Raw genomic sequence first — 20,944 nt, 5'->3', positions numbered from 1 at the left:
TGAAAGAATATACACACCCCTATGTTCACTGCACAGGATTTACAGTAGCCAAGGTTTGGAAGCAGTTCAAGTGCCCATCAACAGATGAGTGGATAAAAAAGCTGTGGTACACATACACAATAGAATATTGCCCAGCCACAAAAGGAAGCCATTCTTATCATTTGTGGCAGCATGAATGGACCTAGAGGGTATCATGCTAAGTGAAATAAATCAGGCAGGGAAAGACAAATATCATATGATTTTGCTTATATGTGGAATCTGAAGAACAAAACAAATGAACAAACAAAATAGAAACAGACTCATAGATACAGAGAAAAGACTGATGGCTACCAGAGGGTAGGGGTGTTGGGGAAATGGGTAAAAAATATGAAGGTATTAAAAAGTACAAATTAGTAGCTACAAAATAGTCAAGGGGATATAAAATACAGCACAGGGAATATCATCAATAATACTGTAATAACTACGTATGGTGCCAGCTGGGTTCTGGAAATATCAGAAGGAACACTTTGTAAAGTATATGATTATCCAACCACTATGCTATACACCTGAAACTAAAACAAAGTAATATTGAATGTAAGCTGTAGTTTAAAAACTTTTTTTTTAGTCCTGGCTTGTGTGGCTCAGTGGTTGAGTGCTGGCCTGCAAATCAAGGGCTCGCCGGTTCAATTCTCAGTCAGGGCATGTGCCTGGGTTGCAGGCCAGGAGGCCACTCAGGAGGCAACCACACATTGTTGTTTCCTTCTGTTTCCCTCTACTTTTCCCTCTGTCTAAAAATAAATAAAATCTTTAAAAATGAAAAAATTTTAATTTTTGGTTCCAAATTTTATTATTTTATTTATTTTATTTTTTATTTAATCTTTATTGTATTTTTCCATTACCATTTAGTCCCTTTATACCCTCCTCCCCCCAGCAATCACCACATTGTTGTCCATGTACATGGACGAAAATAAAGTTTAAATAAAAAAATAAATATTCCCCAAATTAGTTAATTTCAGGAAGAAAATGTCACAGGATCTATGCTCCCCACTCCCCCCCCAAAAAAAGAGAGAGAGAGAGAGAGAGAGAGAAAATATTTAAGAACTAGATATCTATGTTTTAGTTATCAAAATTCCATGGCTAATGCAACATTCACATTATACCTTATAGTTTTAAAAAGTTCAATTGAAAACATTGCCAAATTCTAAGCATCGATCCTAGTAGACCTACATTGAGTGTTGATGAAAGTAAACACTCACACACCAGAAGACACTTCATCTGGATCCCAGAGAATCTGGACGTCTCCTCTCCCATAGATGGATGGGTACAAGGGACAAATCGCACCAGAGAAACAGTAAAGAGATGGTTCTCTGGTTCTGTGGCAACCTCATAGCAGCATGGAGAAACAGCTCTCTGCTAACAACCTCTGTCCAGTGATAAGTGGTGAAGGATCGTAATTTGGAAACTGAATTCCAAATATAGCTTGGAATAGTAACATTCCTAATAATTCTAATCTGCTTAACTTTTTATGTATGTATCCAGATTTTATCAACCAAGAATGATTTCTTAAGATAATTTGTCTCGGGGATGTAAAGTGTATGCCCAAATGAACCAGGGCATCGTTTTCAGAGCATCCCTGATTCCCAGCGAGCAGGTGCTTAATCTTGAGAGCGTACATTCGTCTGGAGTGCTCTTGTTGGGTGCATGGGCAGACGGATACACGCTGGTGTCAGGACGTGCTCCTCATGGTTAGTTTCTAAATGGCAGGCCACCAAGAGAGGAAATGTGGACTCTTAAAAGAAATGTTTTTCTAAAAATGATGCTATCTTCATTTTCCCACATGTTCTGAGAAATCTGTTCCCACGTTCCATTTCAACAGAAGGACGAGATGACACTGCTTCCTACCACAGTAACATGTCTATCTCAGCCTTCTCTGCGAGCGACAACCTACGGCCATGTTCACTGATATTTTAATTTCTTTGGTAACATGGGGAAATGAGCACACTATTTTTTGAATTGCATTATTATTAAAATAATGTTAGATGTATCTTTTGAAGTGCAGTTCATGATTCTCTATGATTTCCTTTCATTGGATGTCAAACAATTTGCACATGAGCTATTTTACAATCCCAAACATGTAAAAAGCTACTGTTTTCAATGGCATTGAATTTTTTTTTATTGATTGATTTTAGAAAGAGAGGAAAAGGAAAGGAAAAAGAGGAAAAAAATCAATTTCTTGTATGTGCCCTGACAGGATCGAACCTGCAACCTTGATGTATCAGCACAATGTTCTAATCATCCAGCTAGGGTCTCAACAACCCTTTTTAAATAGGGAGATAAAATTATTTTAGTTGTGAATAAACCTGTACTACCTATTAACAAATTCTAGAGATTTTTCAATTGATTCATGTAAGTCATCAACTTAGACTTGCTAAAGAAGGTAGAAAGTATATTTCTACTTACAAGGAGTCAGGGAGCACATTAGAGATAATTTGGTTAGACTACAAGTAAAATATCTTAATTCATTAATTTTAAATGTTACAATTCCTAATAACTAAAAGGAATAGCACTTACAATTAGAATACTCAAGCTAGTACTTTCTGAACACTGTCATTAGAATACTGTACCCTTTGACAATTCTTGTTTAATTTTCATTTTTCTCAGTTATGCCCAGGGTTGTATGCAAGTCAGTGTTGACAGTGACCAATGTGTCCCCAGATGAATCCTGCATTTTCATGTAAGTGATGGCCCCACCACAAATCTCCATCTCAAAGGGATTAAAACAGGATATTTGTACCAAAAAAGATATACCACTGGAATAGGCTAAAGGACAAATAATAAATTGTTTCATGTGAAATGTTTATTATTGTTTTGTTTGCTCTCATTATTTGAGATCATGTTTTTGAAATATAAAATATCATGACACAAATATTAATTTAAAAACATCAAAATTAGATATGTTGACATAAATCTGTAACACACATATTAATATAAATAGCCATGCAGCATGTAAAACAAATTCCAGATGGTTATATTATGTCATGTGATATAATTTATGCTTAAGTTATTACTGGTAGTTTTCAAGCATTTAATGCCTCTATTTGAGGTATTATAAATATTTGTGAATGTGAGCTCATACACACTAAATATTTTGTAATTTTTAGTTAGTCAGAATTAGAAGTAATGGCTAACTCACCAGGAAAACTTGTCTTTTGCTCTAGATTTGGACCTACTGTTTGGATCTGCTGTTCATAGTCAAGAACCTCATAATGAAGGTCGTCTGTCTCCACCTTGTGGTTACTGTAAATATTGCTACTTTTGACTGAAGGAATGAAAAAATGACTCCTTGCCTACCTTTGGATTTTTACTTTTAAACATCAGAAATTTTTAAAAAATTATTACACATGACAGAAAAATTCAGATACATTATGCTATCAGGTTAGGTCATCTAAAGCATTTCTAGGTCTCTTTGTCAATGCTATTAGTAATTGCTTGGAAAAGCATTATATACCTGTAGCATCACATAGCTAAACTGGATACTTGAGCAGTCTCTTCAAGACAACTCCATGTGTAAATATGTTTCATTTACCTTAGAATTTCATAGCACATGCAGGCCCTGTATGATACTTTCTGGGAAAGTTACACAACGAGGGAAATATTTTTCTAATAAGAAATTGTTTTTTCCCTTCTCTCCAGGAAAGTTGTAAGTATTCAGTAATACATCTTAGGTTCTTTAGTCAATGCTTTTATTCTACATTTTAAAGCCAAATATGTAACTTCTAAATACACACTAATTTCTTCTTTATCCATTCAACCATAAAAACTGCGGATATTTCAGGGATGGAGACACACTGCTTTGCTTTCAGGGATTTAAGGTCTGCACAATTTTGTGTGAGTGGATGAGAAATTTTCACAAAAGTATTTAAGTCATAGATTACCCCTGTCAATTCAGGTCCGAGTAAGAAACAGTTTTTTGATCAGGTCATCTATAGGAAATAATTTGAGATGATCTAATCTGAGCAAAAAGTTCCTGCTTGGTTGAACTGTTTAAACCAAAGTTGCCAGCCATTATATTAACTAAGCATATATTTATCTTTTGTGTCTTCTGAATTTCATGCCATTTTTGCATGTAGAGTTCAGTATCATGAAGAGAAGTTAAAATTCCATTGATTTGGAGACTCGACCTCAGAATCAGCAGAATGCCCTAGTCTCTCACTCACCCACATTCCTCACAGCAGTGTAAGTTCCTGGTTTTCTCAGGGCTTAGGCATGAACTACCTACTCTTTGGTTTGGACCACAATCCACAGTGAGATAGATGCAGCAAGCCCGCCCCTCTTTAAATGCACAGGTTGTACATCACAGAGAACTGTGCATCATGTAGTCAACATATAACCTGACCTTAGCACAGACTTCCACTCTGTGCTCTTTCTCCCTGACAACATTGAGTTTTGACAGTTCTATTACACATCCCTTCAATAAAGTAAAATAAACATAAGTAATTTGTCTCTTTAGAAAAAATGAAGGTCATAATATGTCTGTGTATTGCTGTTTTCAAAGATTAAATGCCCATAATTATATCTCAGATTTTGATGATCCAACCTTAGCTGCCTAAACACTATGGTACTTATGTTAACTAAAGCTTAGGATTCAAATAAACTTAACAGAGATTTATGATTTCCAGAGAAGTATTCATAAAACATAAGACAAAAGATAATACTATTTAAGTACATCTGTGAGAAACAATTCTGAGAAATAGATTTTATATTGTATATAATTAACCACCGTAACATAAATGAGTCTGTTTCCTTAAAATTTTCTTCGGATAAAAAAACCCTGAAGAAAGTTGGAATTCAGGAGGGGACAGTTAGAAAATACAGAAAACTTCACTGATAGCATTTCCATTCCAAAGGCTGGAACACTGCTCAAATATTGGACTTAGCATTTAATTCACAAAGCACATAGGTCAGACGGGCGCCCTCATGTGGGAACAGGCTAGGGCTTACCTTTTTCATTGCCATTTGCATATGCTGGAGGCTTGTTTTTGTCAATGCTGTTAAAGCTCTGACTCCTCCTGTTTAAGTTGGAGGCTCCCTGGACCTTGCTGCTGCTGCTGCTCGCAGCTGGCACCCTGGAGGGCCCGGGAAGCCTGAAGCAGTGTAAGAAAAAGGACATCACTATTGTGCATTACCAAAACGGGGGAGGGAGGTGGTAGCGGGAGGTTCTAAGCAGGGAAAAGTTAACGCGAAAGCACAATACACAATACACAATGTTCTAAAATCTACTTAGCAAAAACTGTTGCTTTAAGTGACAGATAAATAGCTAAACATAAAGTTTGAGAATCTTCAGAAAAAAATCTTGTTTCACTTTTTAATAAATATGGCTCCAAAGTATATTCATAATATAGAGCAATTAGAAATAAAGTCACCTGTAACTGAAAAAAAATCATACTTACCACACCCTGATGAATAAAAATTGGACCTAAAGGTACTGTAACAATTACATAAAAAGCAAGGGAAATAATAACGCTTAACTTTATTATGTTCTCAGGGCATTGCTCAGCTAAACGGCTAAACGGTAAATACCTATTGACCATCTGAGCTAGTTAGCTGCTTCCAAACACTCAATGGAGAGCAAAGTTGTGAGCTGGTTCATTTTTGACCAGTCTGACTCTCATGAAGACTTCCATTCTCTTTCCAAAAGGAAGCACCTAGGCTTCATCTCAGAAGGGCGGCTAAGCGATCACAGAGGCAATGTACCGGGAAGGGACTCGGGTCTCAGGAGAGAGTCTCTGCTCACAGAAGGACAGTTTAAAATACACCTGCAGTCTCAGTAGCGTCAGCTATTCTTTGTGTATGAAGGACAGAACATTAGAAAATAATGCAGACTATCTTAAAACTAGAAGCTTGACAGGAAGTACTAATCTGCGATTATTTTCCTGGGACTGTAAATAGATTGGATCATTCACTGTTTAAACAGTTTCTATGTTAAAATTTCAAGTCTTAATTTTTTCAATGAATTGTGCCTAAAATGTGCAATTACTATTTTATTTTATACTACTAACATTCACTGTATACATAATAGACTCAATCTGCATAAATTAAAAGCTAGAAATTAAGAAATCATATTCGCATTCTGAGACATTTTTAAATACATGATATGAAAAGTTGCTGGCCATTTCAGTAGTGCCTGCTGCCACCATGTGACTGCCACTGTGTACTGCTGTGATAATTTCTATTTTAAAAGAAAAATAAAAGTAACCCACAGCTTACAAAACACTACTGAATTTTTACTGTTCTCTTTTTAAATTTTTCAAATATAAAAGAATGTTTATATCTGTTATATCACTGCCTAATATATTACGATTTCACAGTTGGTTGTGACAATATTCACATTTAAACTCAATGCATAATATTACTTCATATATTATTTCCATAGATTATTAGGAGATTGAATGCTTCATAATATACCAATAAATACTTTTTAGTAGTAACAGAACAGTAAAATGGAATGGACATCAGGAAAGCACATATACCAGCTTAAAAACACAAGTGTTGATTTCTTAGAATAGTTAATAGTTTCAAAATGTTGACTGTATTTTGGAGTTTAAGTACATGTGGCTAATAAAGAATCTCATCAGCTATTTTGCTAATTAGAGGTTGTGTCATATGCAAGATGAGAATTTTTTCCAAATGATTCCAGCATTTAAACTTGTTGAAATCCATCTCCAGATTTACACGAATTTTGTTGCAAAGCTTGCTGTGCTTGTGGTAAAAGTTGATCTGTTTCTAAAAAGTAATTGAAATATGCATTTTAATCTTTACTGTGACCCATGAGGCCAAGTGATCTTTAGTTCTGAGAAGATCAAATTAAAACAATTTTAGAAATCCATTTGCTCTCCTCATTACCCTAATTTGACAGGCAGCCAGGGTTCCAGAACATCCATCAAAGTAATAAGAAGAAATGAGAATAAAGACCCAAAAAAGAAGAGATAGAGGTATTCTACTGAATCAAAGTCCTTAAAATATATTTTATATGCACAAGTCTTAGAAGTGATAATAAAATGCTCATGCACATGGCAGGTCATTGCTCTTGCACATCCTAACTTATAACATGCCTTCTGGTTTTTAATTAAATACCCTTTTAGTTTGTCTCTCCAGAACAATTTTAATTACTACAGAGAACCCAGGCAAGGGGAAAAGCACATATTGCAAGTCAAGGCACCATGATGAGCAGGCCTTGCGGTCAAACGTCGCACAGTAGGACTCATCCTTGCAGCAGTGCCCAGTGAGCCCCTGAGACACCTCCCCAGGAGTGAGACAGCATCTGGAACCACATAGAGTCAGGGGCACAGACACATGCACTGTGCTGCCCTCAGCTGCTCCACGCCACCTTCATGCCTTCAGCAACTTAACATTTAACAGAGAACCAAAACTTTCAACATGTTTTTATATACCAGTACTTTCCGAACAGTCCAGGCTGACTTAGCACTAACTTCTAAGCAAATAAATAAATAAATAAATAAATAAATAAACAAACAAATAAATCAATGTTGGCCATTGTTTCTTAATTCTGCTTCAGAAAATGCAATCATCAATGCATGTCCATCTCAAAAAGCATTTGTAATTTTGCTGCATAACTTTCAGATTCCGAGACCTGGAATGGGACCTTCAAGGCAGTTTTTTTCCTTGACTTTCCTTAAGCCTGGAACCTAGACTTCAGCCCAGTTAAAGCACTGCATCTGACAAAGCTCAGTTAAAGAAGCCAAACCCCATTTTAGTGCTCAGACTCAAACATGCTCATCCCTGAGGCTGCACAAGGATATCCTCCTGGAAGAATCCAGTCCTCTAAACTGTTCGTCCAGAAGTGTGTACTTTTTGAAAAAAATTGGAATGATGGGACAAAATATCACTGGGAATTTACTTTATCATCACTAATAAGCAATAAATTAGACATTAACTGACCTAGTAGGCTTTTTCTGACTGGTTGCAATTCCACTGTGATTAGACTGAGGTGCATATCTGGCTGCCAGACTGTATGAGAAGAAACAGAGAAATTGAATTAAAGAGATTTTTTGAACATGAAAAGAAAGCACAAACTTACAAGAAAACTATGAGTTAATGAAATGCAATTGGAACATGTATACACATGGATAAAGAATAAATCAATTAGAAAATTATGATAATGCAACAGATACACCATGGTATTTGATTGTGAACGCGCTGGGAGGTAATGCGGTGGTGCACCCCTTGTGACGTAGGGTGTCATTACTGGCTCTAAAGGTAAGCCTGTGCAACATCATTCACGTTATTTCAAGTAGTATTAATTCACCTTATAAAATATTTAACTGTTGTAAATGACTAGGAAAACTTCAGGAAAGCTAGTTTGGTGCATACAGTAGAAAGATCTCTTCCTCAAAGAGCTAAAATTAAAATTAGAGTATGAAATAAGTCATCATTTTCTTTAATAAACTCTTCTAATTTGCTCTTTTCACCTAAATGCTTTCTTCAAAACCACATGATTAAAATATCTGCTTTCTAATAACTTATTGTTGATCTTCCATCTCAGAGTGTTTTAAAGAAGTCAACTACACAGACGTTTTCCTGAAGAAAGAGTTACACAAGAATTGAGGTGAAAGTGCAGTTAAATTCTTCAAAAACCAAGTGAATGACTACTAATGACAAGTGAGTATTCTTGAATTATAATTCTTAATAATAAAAAATGGATCAAAAAACACAGAAAACACATTATTTAAACCAAGTTTTGAAGAGCAGTCAATACTTTATAAACAAAATGAAAAGTTGCACTTGAAGTTAAACTGATTTCCAAATTCCCCAAGGGGTTTGAACCCGGTGCTCTGAAGGGTGTGGTGAGACACCCGATAGCCCTGAAGGATGCTGACACACCCTGGGATGGCCACGGGCTGACTGATGCCTGTGTGGGCAATCACTTCGCAGGTGAATCATGATGGCTCTGCATGAACCCAGGGGTTGCATACAGTTTCCAAAGCCTCCAAGGAAACAGGAGCACCGTAGGGGTGTTGGAATCAGGGAAGAAGGGGCACTTGGAGCCCTGCTGCAGTCGATCCAGTTGTTTTGCTGCCAACCACAGGGTATTTCAGTCAAAGGATGGATTTCTCAAGATGATGACATATTTCCTAAGTTATTTCTCACTCCACTGAGCGAGTCTGTGGTGGAAGCACGCAGGTCCTTAAAACCACCTGGTTAGACAGGAATCAATCCTGATGTCTAGGAAGCTTTTCAGGTTCACAGAGCACTTGTTTTTCACATTTCATTTGAGATATGTTGTTATCTGCATAAAGCATTGCTTTCTATAAGTACTCTGGACTCTGAGTCAGCTGCCATAACCCACCAAACTACCCAAATAATAGTAATAACAGAGGATGATTTAAAATAAAAACCAAAAGTGTCTCAATGAAATTAGAAAATTATTTTTTTAATTTAAATTTAAGAATACATGTACCAAAGAAAATCTTTTGTGAACTCAGCCTGCTTTGTCAATCCAAGAGTCAGAACTGCCTAAAGGTAGTTCTGACCAGTTTTAGCAGGAGAGATGACAGTAAAACAAGGTACTTTCCTTCATGAAGCTGAAGCTACCTCATTGGTTTTTCTTCCATGATTTTAAGAAATATCATAATTTCTAGTATAGAAATGAAAAAAAAATGTAGAGAGGTCAACTGATGTGGCCAAAATCAACTTGGTTTAATGGTTCATGTGTGTTTTCTAATGTGTTACAGAGAGTCCTTGCCACCTACGTTTTTATAATATGCCCTCACACTTCAATCTTTTGAAATGAGACTTCTGCCCTGGTTTCCTACACTTGTGAAACTGTTACTGGAAGAATAGACCTGAATTCAGTTCGTATCGTACTCTAACATCTTTGCACTTGACCGCATTGTTCCCTTTGCCCTTTTCAGTCTCTCTCTCTCCTTTTCAGGCTCTCTCTCTCATGCAGATATGCTCACCAAATTGACCCACCATCTTTGTTTCAAAGGTCCTCTTCCTTAATCCATCTCTTAAGGAAATGAGTTTTCTTATGTCCTCTTTACTCAAATATTTGCATGCGTTCTTTTACTTTGCAATTTGTTTCTTACCCAAGATTTCAAGTAAAATCTACTAGAAATTAGAATTAATGTCTACAACACACTCCCATCCATCAATATCCACTGAGTAAAAGAGGCACCTTTCCATGATCCTCAAAATCACCATATTAAACTCACCATGTTCCTTCTTTTATCACCCAAGTCCCAGTCAGATCCTTCCCTTCATTTCTTGGTTTCTCCTCGCAGCACCACCATTTGGTCCTATGAGCTGAAACCTCTATAGTTGTTTCTTCCCTTTTTCTTTTTAATTATTATAGGTTTTCAGTCATCACTATGTCACTTGCATGTATGTTCTTATTCAATTTCCATATTAATCACACTAAACTCATGATCTCAACACTTTCTTTAAAACATCTAGCTCCCTTTATTTTTCTTAGTTTTGTTTTTTTTTTAAAATCTGACTCTGCCTTCCTAAATAGCAGAAAAACATTTTTTTTCTCCAGAGTGCTTGAAATACCATTTCCCAAGTTTCAGATTTATAAACACTAGTAAACCGCAGGTGAGTAGGTAAGCTAACACAAGTTATTAGTAAAACAGACACAAAGAACATGTAGACACAGCACTGAGGCAAGTGGGGTAGAAACACAAAGTCAGGGCACCAGTAAACCAAGGCTTTTCACACATCTGGACTCAATGAAGATTGCATATTTTTTTCCTGAAATGTTGTCAAATGAGACTATAGCTAATGAGTGGCAAAAATATCAGTAACAGAACAAAAGAAATAAATATTTTGAGATTCACTGTGGGTTCTACTAAAGGAAGTATCAGCTCCTCTACCTGATAGAGTGGAACATTAAGGGAATTCTTTTCATTTCCCATAACTTGGAAGGGATAAGGGGACTAGGGACAGCCAATGGTGGGGGTTGGGGGAGGAGGAATGAAACTCATCTGGGGTCCACTACACAGAGAGTTTTAAACTGAGTTCTTTAAACAGAACTTTCTAATCTGGCATCAGTGCAAGTTTCGATGTGGGACTGTAACGTCCAGTTAGTATAAGGAAAGAAAGGTTCTCAAAGCAAACATCCTGAATTGCCATCACCCATTTTTAACAACCACTAGAGCTTCGCTACTCACAAATGCTGTCCATAGACCAACAAAAGGGGCACTGAGTCAGAATCTGTTTAAATAGCAAAATCAAAGCAGTTGATTACTCAACAGCAGATATTACTCATCTGCTGTTTAATAGCAGAAATATTTTAATAGAGTCCCTAAGTGATTCCTATGCATAATAAAATTGAAGGAGCTACACTCTGCAGAATATTCACAAACTACAACCCCTTGGAGGAAAAAAGTTTATAGTTTCCTAAATCAAACAGCATAATCTAACTCAAGGCACACCTCATCTTCTATCTAGCTGCTGCTTCATTTTTTTATTTAATATTTTATTGTTTATGCTATTACAGTTGTCCCACTTTTTCCCCCTTAACTCCCCTCCACACAGCCTGTCCCCCACTTCCATAACCAGTCCTTTCATCCAGCTACCATTGATACCTTTCTTCTTCTAGAGACCCAGGTCTCACCTTTCTCCATGTGATAGCTCTCTCTCCAGCTACTCCTCCTGTTTCCCAAATACGGGTCCACTCACTATCCCCACCTGTAAATTTTGGACTACCATGATGAATATTTCAAAATTATAATCCTAGGCATCAGGATTATGCCTAGAAAGAATTTCTCTCCATTCCTTTTACATCACATCACATTCTATTTTGTACTCAAATCTCAATCCTAAACTCAGAGCCTCTTTTCAATGTTTCCTTGATACTTCTTACATACTCCACCAGGATCTACCACCTACATTTCTTCCAGACATTCCAAATGTGTTAGAAACTTCATTTGCTTTCCTTCCTTCAGACCACCTTCTCTCTCTTTGATTTTGCTATTTAAATTCAGCGTCACTAACATTTTCTCCACTGAACAATATGGAGTTGTCCTAATAATTACTCAGGCTTTTTTTTAACTTCCTTGTCATTTCTTTTGTGGACTCTAACAATCCCTCCTCACTAGATTCTTTGTTATCAGTCTATTTTTATGTCCAGGCAAACCAAATTATTCTTCCCACAGCCAACAGAATTAACTCCCCTAAGAAAGAATGGAAGCCAGTCTCCTTCTTTGAAATTGCTGTTGACTCTCCATTGTCTCCAGGATAAAATCCAAGCTCTGAGGTTTGTGTATGCAGCATTCAACATGTCTCTTCATCCTCTCCTATGGTTTCATCTCCTCTGCCACATTGCACCCCATGCTCTCCATGGTCACCACCTCTTCCTCTTGCCTGTAGCCTCTTTTCTCATGGGCCCATTGATTTTCTCATGAGGATTCCTTCATTTGAAAACATTCCTTCTCTCTCTCACATTATGAAATCATACTTGCATTTCAAAATCTTGCCCAGATATCAATTGAAGTTGAAGCATATTTCAAAATCAGAGTTAGTTTTTCCTCCACAGGTTTATAGGTCTTCATTCATCTGTAGCTATTAAGTTCATATGGGAATTTGTCATGGTAAATGTTTCCCGAACTGACTGTTTATTGTCCAAGACAGAAATACAAGGTCTGTCCAGAAAGTATCCAGCCACATGATATTAAAAAAAAGAGACATTTACTGAAGAAGATATAAGATATGAGAAATACTGTACAAAGGATAATGATGCATCTGTACCCTTCACAGGAGGCATCTTGGGACCTCACACAGTTCCAGTCACCATCAGCTGCCCTGTCATATTTTCCTGAATATCCTCAATGGTCTGAAATCTCTTCCCTTTCAAAGGTGATTTTCATTTTGGGAAAAGCCAGATTTTGCAGGGTGCTAAATTATCTGAATAGTTTCAGTGGAGGAATGTTCAAGCTTAATGCAAAATTTGATGCAGATTCATTGCTCTACTCAGTCATTTTGAATGTGATGGCCACACAGTACACATGCTCACTCAATGGTACCTACCATCTCCACCTACTAGTACAGTGAAGTTGTCATTGTTCATGCATGAGCATTCCAGTCCACTCTCCTTGGCCATCAGGTTACAATGATGTCACACAGACCATTCTCACTATATTAACAATGGTTGGACTTTTTCCAGACAGACCTCATATATTATGTTCATTTTTTTGCATCTTCAGTTCCTCTCATGGGGTTGGTATGTGTTCAATAACTAAATGATTGATGGATGTTTACTGGATAGTATTATCAAACAATGGTATGTTACAGCACCATCATTTAAACTAGGGGAACTGTTTCAAGAATGGGATTATTAAAAGTATACTAAAGAAATACTCTCATCTTATTGCATCCTTATTAAATGACAAGCAGTTTACATTTATTTTCTCTTTTTCTTTCTTTCTTTCTCTTTCTTTCTTTCTCTTTCTTTCTTTCTTTCTTCTGATGATTTTCAGGGATTCTTTTCTTCATTGAATTAATTTGGGTGACACTGGTAGCATTTAAACATTAAGTCATTCATTAGTACCAGTTATACCTCTTATAAATAGCAGTACTAAAATTTAAACTTTGATTTGTTAGTTTCTATACTCTGTACTCTGTTCTAGCATATAATACCATCTTGTTGCAAATTCATTACAAATTACAATATTTTAATGCTTCTTTTACTATTAATTGTCTTGTGAATCTACAAATGTCTCATAGACATTATAATAGTAATTTTATATTCCATACATAAAATCATCTCTTCTAATGTCAAATATGTCTACTTTCAATAGATACTCTGCAACATTCAGATAGATAACATTAAATAATTTCATTCAACAGGTCAGTTACTGTACATAGAAATATAGAATAGGCAATAACAAATGTTAAATGGCAAGATACTTTTAGCATCTAAGCAGCTCTCCTCAAATATCTTCCAAGTAAACTCTATCTTTAAAAACTTTAAGCAGCACGTTAGTCAGAGTGAGCAAATATGGGACATTATTTATAACCTCTCACTGCCCCGCCCATTGAACACACGGCCAATCAATCACAGCATGCTGTTTTCTGATAAGTCCTATATGGGCCTCAAAACCCTCAGCCAAGACGCATGTAACACCTTTTAATAAAAAAAAATAGAGTAAGAGTGAAAATTATTTTCATCTCTTCTTTAAGTTCTCATCAAAATATTGTTAAGTTTTAATGGTTTAGTGCAGGAATTTTGTAGAAGATTCTATTTCTGTTGTAGTTATTTCATCAGTGGACTTCCATGAGAAGTAAAGATTATGTAATCTTATTCCTTAGTTTTCATCTTCAAAAATAAAGTTAAACCCAGACATAAAGCACATGTGCATCATTAAAAATCACCAAAATGTAATATCTGAGCCTCACACAATTTATCATTCTTTATTTCCATTTACTAGTAATAAGTTTATTTTTAAAAAAAATCTCAGTGGAAACTGTTGGTATTTGAATTGTCTTGATTTTTGCTTAATTACAAATATTTAAAAATATTTTTTAAAGATTTTATTTATTTATTTTTAGAGAGAGGAGAGGGAAGGAGAAAGAGAGGGACAGAAACATCAATGTGTGGTTGCCTCTCACGTGCCCCCTACTTGGGGACTTGGCCCATAACCCAGGCATGTGCCCTGGAATGGGAATCAAACCAGCGACCCTTTGGTTTGCAGGTCTGGGCTCAATCCACTGAACTACACCAGCCAGGGCTAAAATATTTTTTCTTTTTTATTAATTCTGCAAATTTTTTTTAACACCTACTGACTAGGTTCCCAAGTCAGAACCTAGAAAGCCACAGCAACTTGCTAAGGAACTGGGCCTTTTTCCTGCCTGCAGTGGGAACACCAAAAGTTTTAATTGCAGAATAAATAAGAAATTTCAGATTAATTAGAGAGATTCTTTTCTGAGAGATATAAAAGTGGAATTGGAGGAGGAAGGAGCCTAGAGACCAAATAGAAAATTATTGCTATAATTAGTCAAGACTCAATGATGGTCTACATGAAGGGAGAGACCCAGGAAATAGAAGTCAACAGTTAATTAGAGACGTTACAACCATGGCCATGGAAAGTGTAGGAAAGAGAGGGACCCAAGGTGGCTACAGGGTGTCTGGCATGAGTTGCATAATAAAGTTACATAGAAGTTATGTAGTAGTAGAATGGGACTGAACATCCTTGGTATAGTGTACAAAGATTAAAAAAATCAAGTCTCCACTTTTTAAGTTATGTCACCAGACTGTGAATGAAGTAACAGGAAATTCGAGGAAGATGGATTTTCACAGGTGACTAGGTCCACTTTCATAGTACAAAGCAAAAATCACTTTATGATCTTATAGTAGTAACAATGGTTCTCTTATAAAGTACATGAATGCCTCTGGATGTTGAATAAATGAATAAATAGGCAATTGCCTTCATATGCCTAAAGTTTTTACAGATAGACACAGATATTGAGAGACTGATTTGGTTGATTGTTTCTTAATTCTAATCAGCATATATTCATTGATATAATCAACCAATTAATGAATTATTAAAAAGACTTGCTGACTATTGGCCCTATCAGCATAGGGCCAGATTTAATTTGGAAAGATTTAATTTGGAAAAATTAGGTTTAAATGTTCAGGGATTAGTGTTTTGCTTTGAGAAGTGATTTCTTGAAAGTGAATACAATTACTATATTTTTAGGACTATAAGAAACACCGGACCATAAGATGCACCTAGGTTTTAGAGGAAGAAAATAGGAAAAAAATTTTGAAGCAAAAAATGTGGTAAAAATTTTCATAACCTGTGACCCCCACTCCACCTCTGCCCGGCCCCCACAGTGAGCCAGGTAAGCTATATTTGGACTATAAGACACAGCCCATTTTCCTCCCAAATTTGGGGGGAGGGGGTGCATCTTATAGTCTGAAAAATATGGTAACCTTTAAAACCATATTTACTAACTCAGAACCCTTCCTAACAACTATAATATGATATTTAACAGAACCTGAATTTACTTCAAGCTTGGGGAAATACAAAAATGCTAAGTAGGTGTGCAAAAAGTGTCACATTGAAATATTTACTTTCTGTGGATTATTAAATTGAAATGCTGGCAGTAAAAATCTAGTATTTTGGTTAATAACACAGAATCTAGAACTAAGCAGCTCTACCTGAAGACCAGCTCAGCTGTTCTCCGCCTTTGTCCACATTGGTTAATGAGGATTAAACTGCAAATCGCTTAGAAGGCTGTCATGTACAAATAAGTGTTGTTACAGTTAAAAAAAATTCTGTGGGATTTAGATGTACATTAGAGAACCCCCAACTACACTAAGTAATCCCCCACAGGAGGCTGTATAAATATTCAGGTGAATTTAGTACAACATAACTTCCTGTGTTCTTCAATGCCTATAATTACCCTGCCCTCCTGAGCTTGGTAGTCTTACTAACACCACACCCTTTGGTTCTCACCTATCACTTTTGAGATTGCTACCTGCTCTAACTCCACAAGCATGGACAGTACTTGAGCTTTTAACTCTTGCTCTCAGCCTTCAGGTTTATAAAACCATGATTTCTTGAAAGTGATTACAATGAAGTTTTATTCTCTCTCCAACCTTCCTGGACACTACTCACTCTTCTTTCTCGAAATCAGCAATATCGATCCCTATAGGTCCCAATCCTATAAAGAGCCATAAGAAGTTGTCCCAAAGAACATGCAACAACCATTATTCCCAAAGTAACACACACTGAGTGAGCCTTCTGAACCCCATAATTCTCAGCACTGAACAGAATTCAAAAAGTATTCAAATGTAGAATTTAATAAATGTTTTGTTTTGTGATGTATGATTATATGAAAATATAGTTTTGACATGTTTAGAAGATATAGTATATTTACTTTACTGTTTCAACCAGAGTTTTATGTTGGATTTATACTCTAGATTTCATGACTAGTTTGAAAGACAAGGATAAATGTCTCAGAAAATGAGACATTCTTCAACAAAAATAACAAAAAAAGTAATTTGCCTTTAAGAAGGTAGCAAACAAGCTACCATAGCTCTAAATATGTTGCAAGACAACGAAAGGAACATTCTGTTTGCTCACTTCACTCACAAATGTAGTCGCCACAGTGTTGTTCTGAGCCCTCCTCCTCCCCTCCCCCAAGCTTTACAGAATTTTCTTGAGGAATCTCTTCCCTTTCTGTCACTTCAATCAATAAAACATGGTTAAGCTAATGTTCCCCGGTCTTTATCCCTGGCCCTATCGGTTCCCCTGGGCCCCAGAGCCACACACTAGAAAAAGTCCCACTGAAATATCAAATTCATGAAAACCAAAGTTAAACTTTTTCTCTCCACCTCCGTCTTTACATCTGTTTTCACTATTACATTATTATTTTATTCTCCCCAAGCCCATTCGCCCAGTCCGACCCCATGCCTGCTAACACTGACCTGCTGGTTCTCCTGCCTCTGTATCTGCATTGCCCCCCCTCACTGCTCCCCAAAGCCCAACTCTACTCTGTCACCAAGCTTATGTTCCTCAGTTAAAAACGGCATCATTTTTCCTCTGTTAAAAAAAAAACAAAACAGGCAATTTTCCTTGACATTCAAGAAATAAGTCTCACCCACTAGACGCAGCATGCAGAGCCTCCAGAAACTGACCTCTGTCTACTTCTTTAGTCTTATCTCTCATCAGACCCTGGGGCAATTTAAACCCAGAACTGTAATAAACTCTTTGATGCTCTGTTGCAATTTAAATACAGGACTATAATAAATTCTTTGATGCCCCTTTCATTAAGAGGTGGGATCTTTGTCCCACCCCTGCCCCTTGAATCTGGGTGGGTTTGTCACTCCTCAACCAGCAGGTCCCCATGTAGCAAGTAGAATGTCCAGGAGGCTGCTGTGCTGGAGAGGCCCTGCGTAGTCACTATTCCAGCTTAGCTGCCAGGCACGTGAAATAAAGTTCCCTTAGAACTGGATTCTCCAGCTACAGATGTTTTGCTTCCCAGAAGTTCCCTCTAGAGACGTGCCCTGTCTGATTCCTAGGCCCACAAAATCCATAGTATCATACATGGTTATTGTTTTGCGTCACTATATTTTAGGTGTTTTTTTAAAACAGCAATAGATACCCTGAACACACTTTCAGTTTCAGGTTTGCCTTGACCGAACAGTTGCCATCTTCTGACTGCAAAACAGAGCTTCTTTCCCCAGTGCATGGGCCTCCCTCCCCCTGTGGTCACTGGGTACCGTCCTCTGCTAGACTGGTTAGCAGACCCTGCTGAATTATCTGGTTAGACACATTCGAGTGTGGGCAAGTGAAAGGTAAAGCACCACCATTTCTCTGCCACACATCTAGCATGGTTCTTGGCACGTGGTGGGTGCTGAACCTTTATTTGTGAAAAGGTAACATTTGAACTCTCAAGTCACTCATGGCGGGAAAAACACTGGGCTTTAATGTAATAGGTAAAGAATCACAAGAACAATGTCATCTTTCATTAAAACATTTCATTTTATGTCCATGTGGTATTCATTAACTATGCCCAACTTCATTGCGATTGGCTAATTAACACACAAAAATTAGGCACAAAACATTATTCTTAAAATGTTTGTACTTAATATAAATCTAATAGAATAAACTATGTCTATCAGAGAAAGAGAGAACATAAAGGCACTTTTTCATATTGTGTAGATTTTTATAACTCCATCTGTATTAAGAAATCATATAGAAAATTATTTTAGAATCACCTTTATTCCTCCCTTGTCTATCTACCTTCAGTTCTGAAGTCACACAAATGCATATACAGAAATCCCTATACAGAAAACGTATACAAACATTTAGTACTCTTGATTCCCAAAGAAAGGGAAAAATGTGCTTAACCCTAACATCACATTTGTCCTTTTGACAGCACTATGCCCAAGGCACCGAGGAGGAGCACAAAGCAAGAAAGCACAGGATTTGAAGTAAGAAATTTCCTGGGCATGGGTTTTAGTGAACATTTTTTACCTCCTAACTGTACTTTTCTTTTTCAAGATGGTATGTTACAAGGGTAGAAATTATTTCCTTTGAGATTCACTGAATATAACTTGAGAGAAAATTAAAAATGAGTTACCCAAGACACACTATAATTAAATACATGGGAATAAAGTTTTAAACTGAGGATTTTTTGGCAAAACAAACTTTGAAGACAGTGAAGCACACTTACTAAAATGTTAAGACTCAGATATATTGAAAGATATGTCCTGTGATTGCTGCATGAAAATGAAACCATATATTCAGAGTTAAGATTTGAAGAATTCTTTTAACCAAATTCTTCCTTTAGTATGAAGATTTTTTTAAAGATTTTATTTTCTTATTTATTTGTTAGAGAGGGAAGGGAGGGAGAAACAGAGAGAGAGAAACATCAATGTGCGGTTGCTGGAGGTCATGGCCTGCAACCCAGGCATGCACCCTGACTGGGAAAGTATGAAGATTTTTATGTGTGTATGATCCTTGTGTAATATTACAAATGGTAGCTGACCAGCTAATAACTCTAAGAAAGAGGGAGGTCTTCAGTTACTTCTGAAAAGTACTTATGTATCTCAAAACCATATACGCTCCTTCAAAAATATTTATGACATTTGCAACAACTATACTTACATCAGAGAATGTAATCAACATGCTTTCTTGTTCAATTTAAATTTTGCTGAGACTTCACTATAAACAGCTATTGCCTAACTCACACATGAGTCAGAAACTAGCTTTCATTCACATGTGTTTCATTTTAGCAGCTGGGTGGCTGCAATACCATCCCAATCATGTGCAAGACAGGTTACCATGATAACTTATCCCATTAGTGAATTATGATATGTAAATATGTTATGACCTCTGTCTTATCTTAAATTTCGACTGACAATTCATCAGGCCACCTGCACAGTCTGCTCTTGTGGGAATTCAAAGCAGAACTAAGGAGGGAGATGCCTGTGTAACAGAGGCCCACATGGAAGTCTCGTGCTCTTTCAGGAATGCAGAATTTTAAGATAAAGAACTTGGGAATCTGGGGCCATATTTCTTTCACCATATTATCATAAACTAGATTTTCCACAGTGCTCTTACTTACATGTAGCTCAAAACATTATGCTCTTCCATGAATTGTTACATTTACAATTTTCAGCATGGAGTGAAATTATATCCTAATATATTAAGTGCCCCATTATAAAAGTTAACTGTAATGTAACCAACTCAAAACATTTGACTCTGAATACTAGTAGACAAAAATATTTTGTTAAGCTGAGAATCTGAACAAGCTTTTGCAAAGACTACTACCCTGATTAGTGAAAAATATTGATTAATACTTCTAAAGACTTAAAAAATGTAGTAAGCACAAAATATATTAAATTCTTTCTTACTTCATGGAAATGACCTTTAATTTTAATACTTACAAAGTAATTATATAAATGAATGTTTTTAATGTGTTTGAAGACCAGTTAGAATGTCAATTTTATAGAGTTCTTATAATTGAGCTACTCTCAATTTACAGCAAAGTAAATGTGATTATCAGTATGGTCCATCTCATAGTATTAAGGAGTGGCTGGAGTCTCAAAACATCTGAGGGTGAGCTTTGGCCCAAAGCCTGTCCCTCAGCTCTGCAGGGACAGAACACCAATTTCATTTATATATTTTATGAGACTAAGAGGTTAGTCAGGAAGGGGGAGACAGTAGGGGTGGTCAGAAGCGGAAGCACAGGAAACAGAATATGAAGAAGCAAATGTTGACAGTGTACTTTATAATAAAACAGGACCCATGGCCAATGGTGAAAATCTCACTGGCAAAGATGTAGTCACAGAAATGTGTAAGTCCCTTAAATATACCTCAGTGTCACCCTGTCACCCCCTGAATATAGTCTGGTCTTCCATGGAAATCTGAATACAGGAAAATAATTCAATGATCATACTGACAAGATCATTATGTATTTTATGACAGTT

General features: G+C 36.6%; 1 protein-coding gene across 3 annotated transcripts in view; it reads right to left on the bottom strand.

Annotated features, from left to right (window-relative positions):
- Positions 1-20,944, bottom strand: part of NAV3 (neuron navigator 3) — a 786,639-nt gene that overhangs the window by 179,885 nt on the left and 585,810 nt on the right. For all 3 annotated transcript variants that reach the window (XM_045844968.1, XM_045844966.1, XM_045844967.1), the window contains exons 7-8: positions 7,939-8,007; positions 4,981-5,123 (exon numbers count right to left, since the gene is read on the bottom strand). In XM_045844968.1, coding sequence (XP_045700924.1) covers positions 4,981-5,123; positions 7,939-8,007 — 212 coding nt within the window. The remainder of the gene's footprint in view (positions 1-4,980; positions 5,124-7,938; positions 8,008-20,944) is intronic.

Source organism: Phyllostomus hastatus, unplaced genomic scaffold (genome assembly GCF_019186645.2).
Source record: "Phyllostomus hastatus isolate PE091 unplaced genomic scaffold, TTU_PhHast_1.1 phas_contig_432, whole genome shotgun sequence".
Lineage (NCBI taxonomy): Eukaryota > Metazoa > Chordata > Mammalia > Chiroptera > Phyllostomidae > Phyllostomus > Phyllostomus hastatus.
This window is presented reverse-complemented; position numbering and strand designations above follow the sequence as displayed.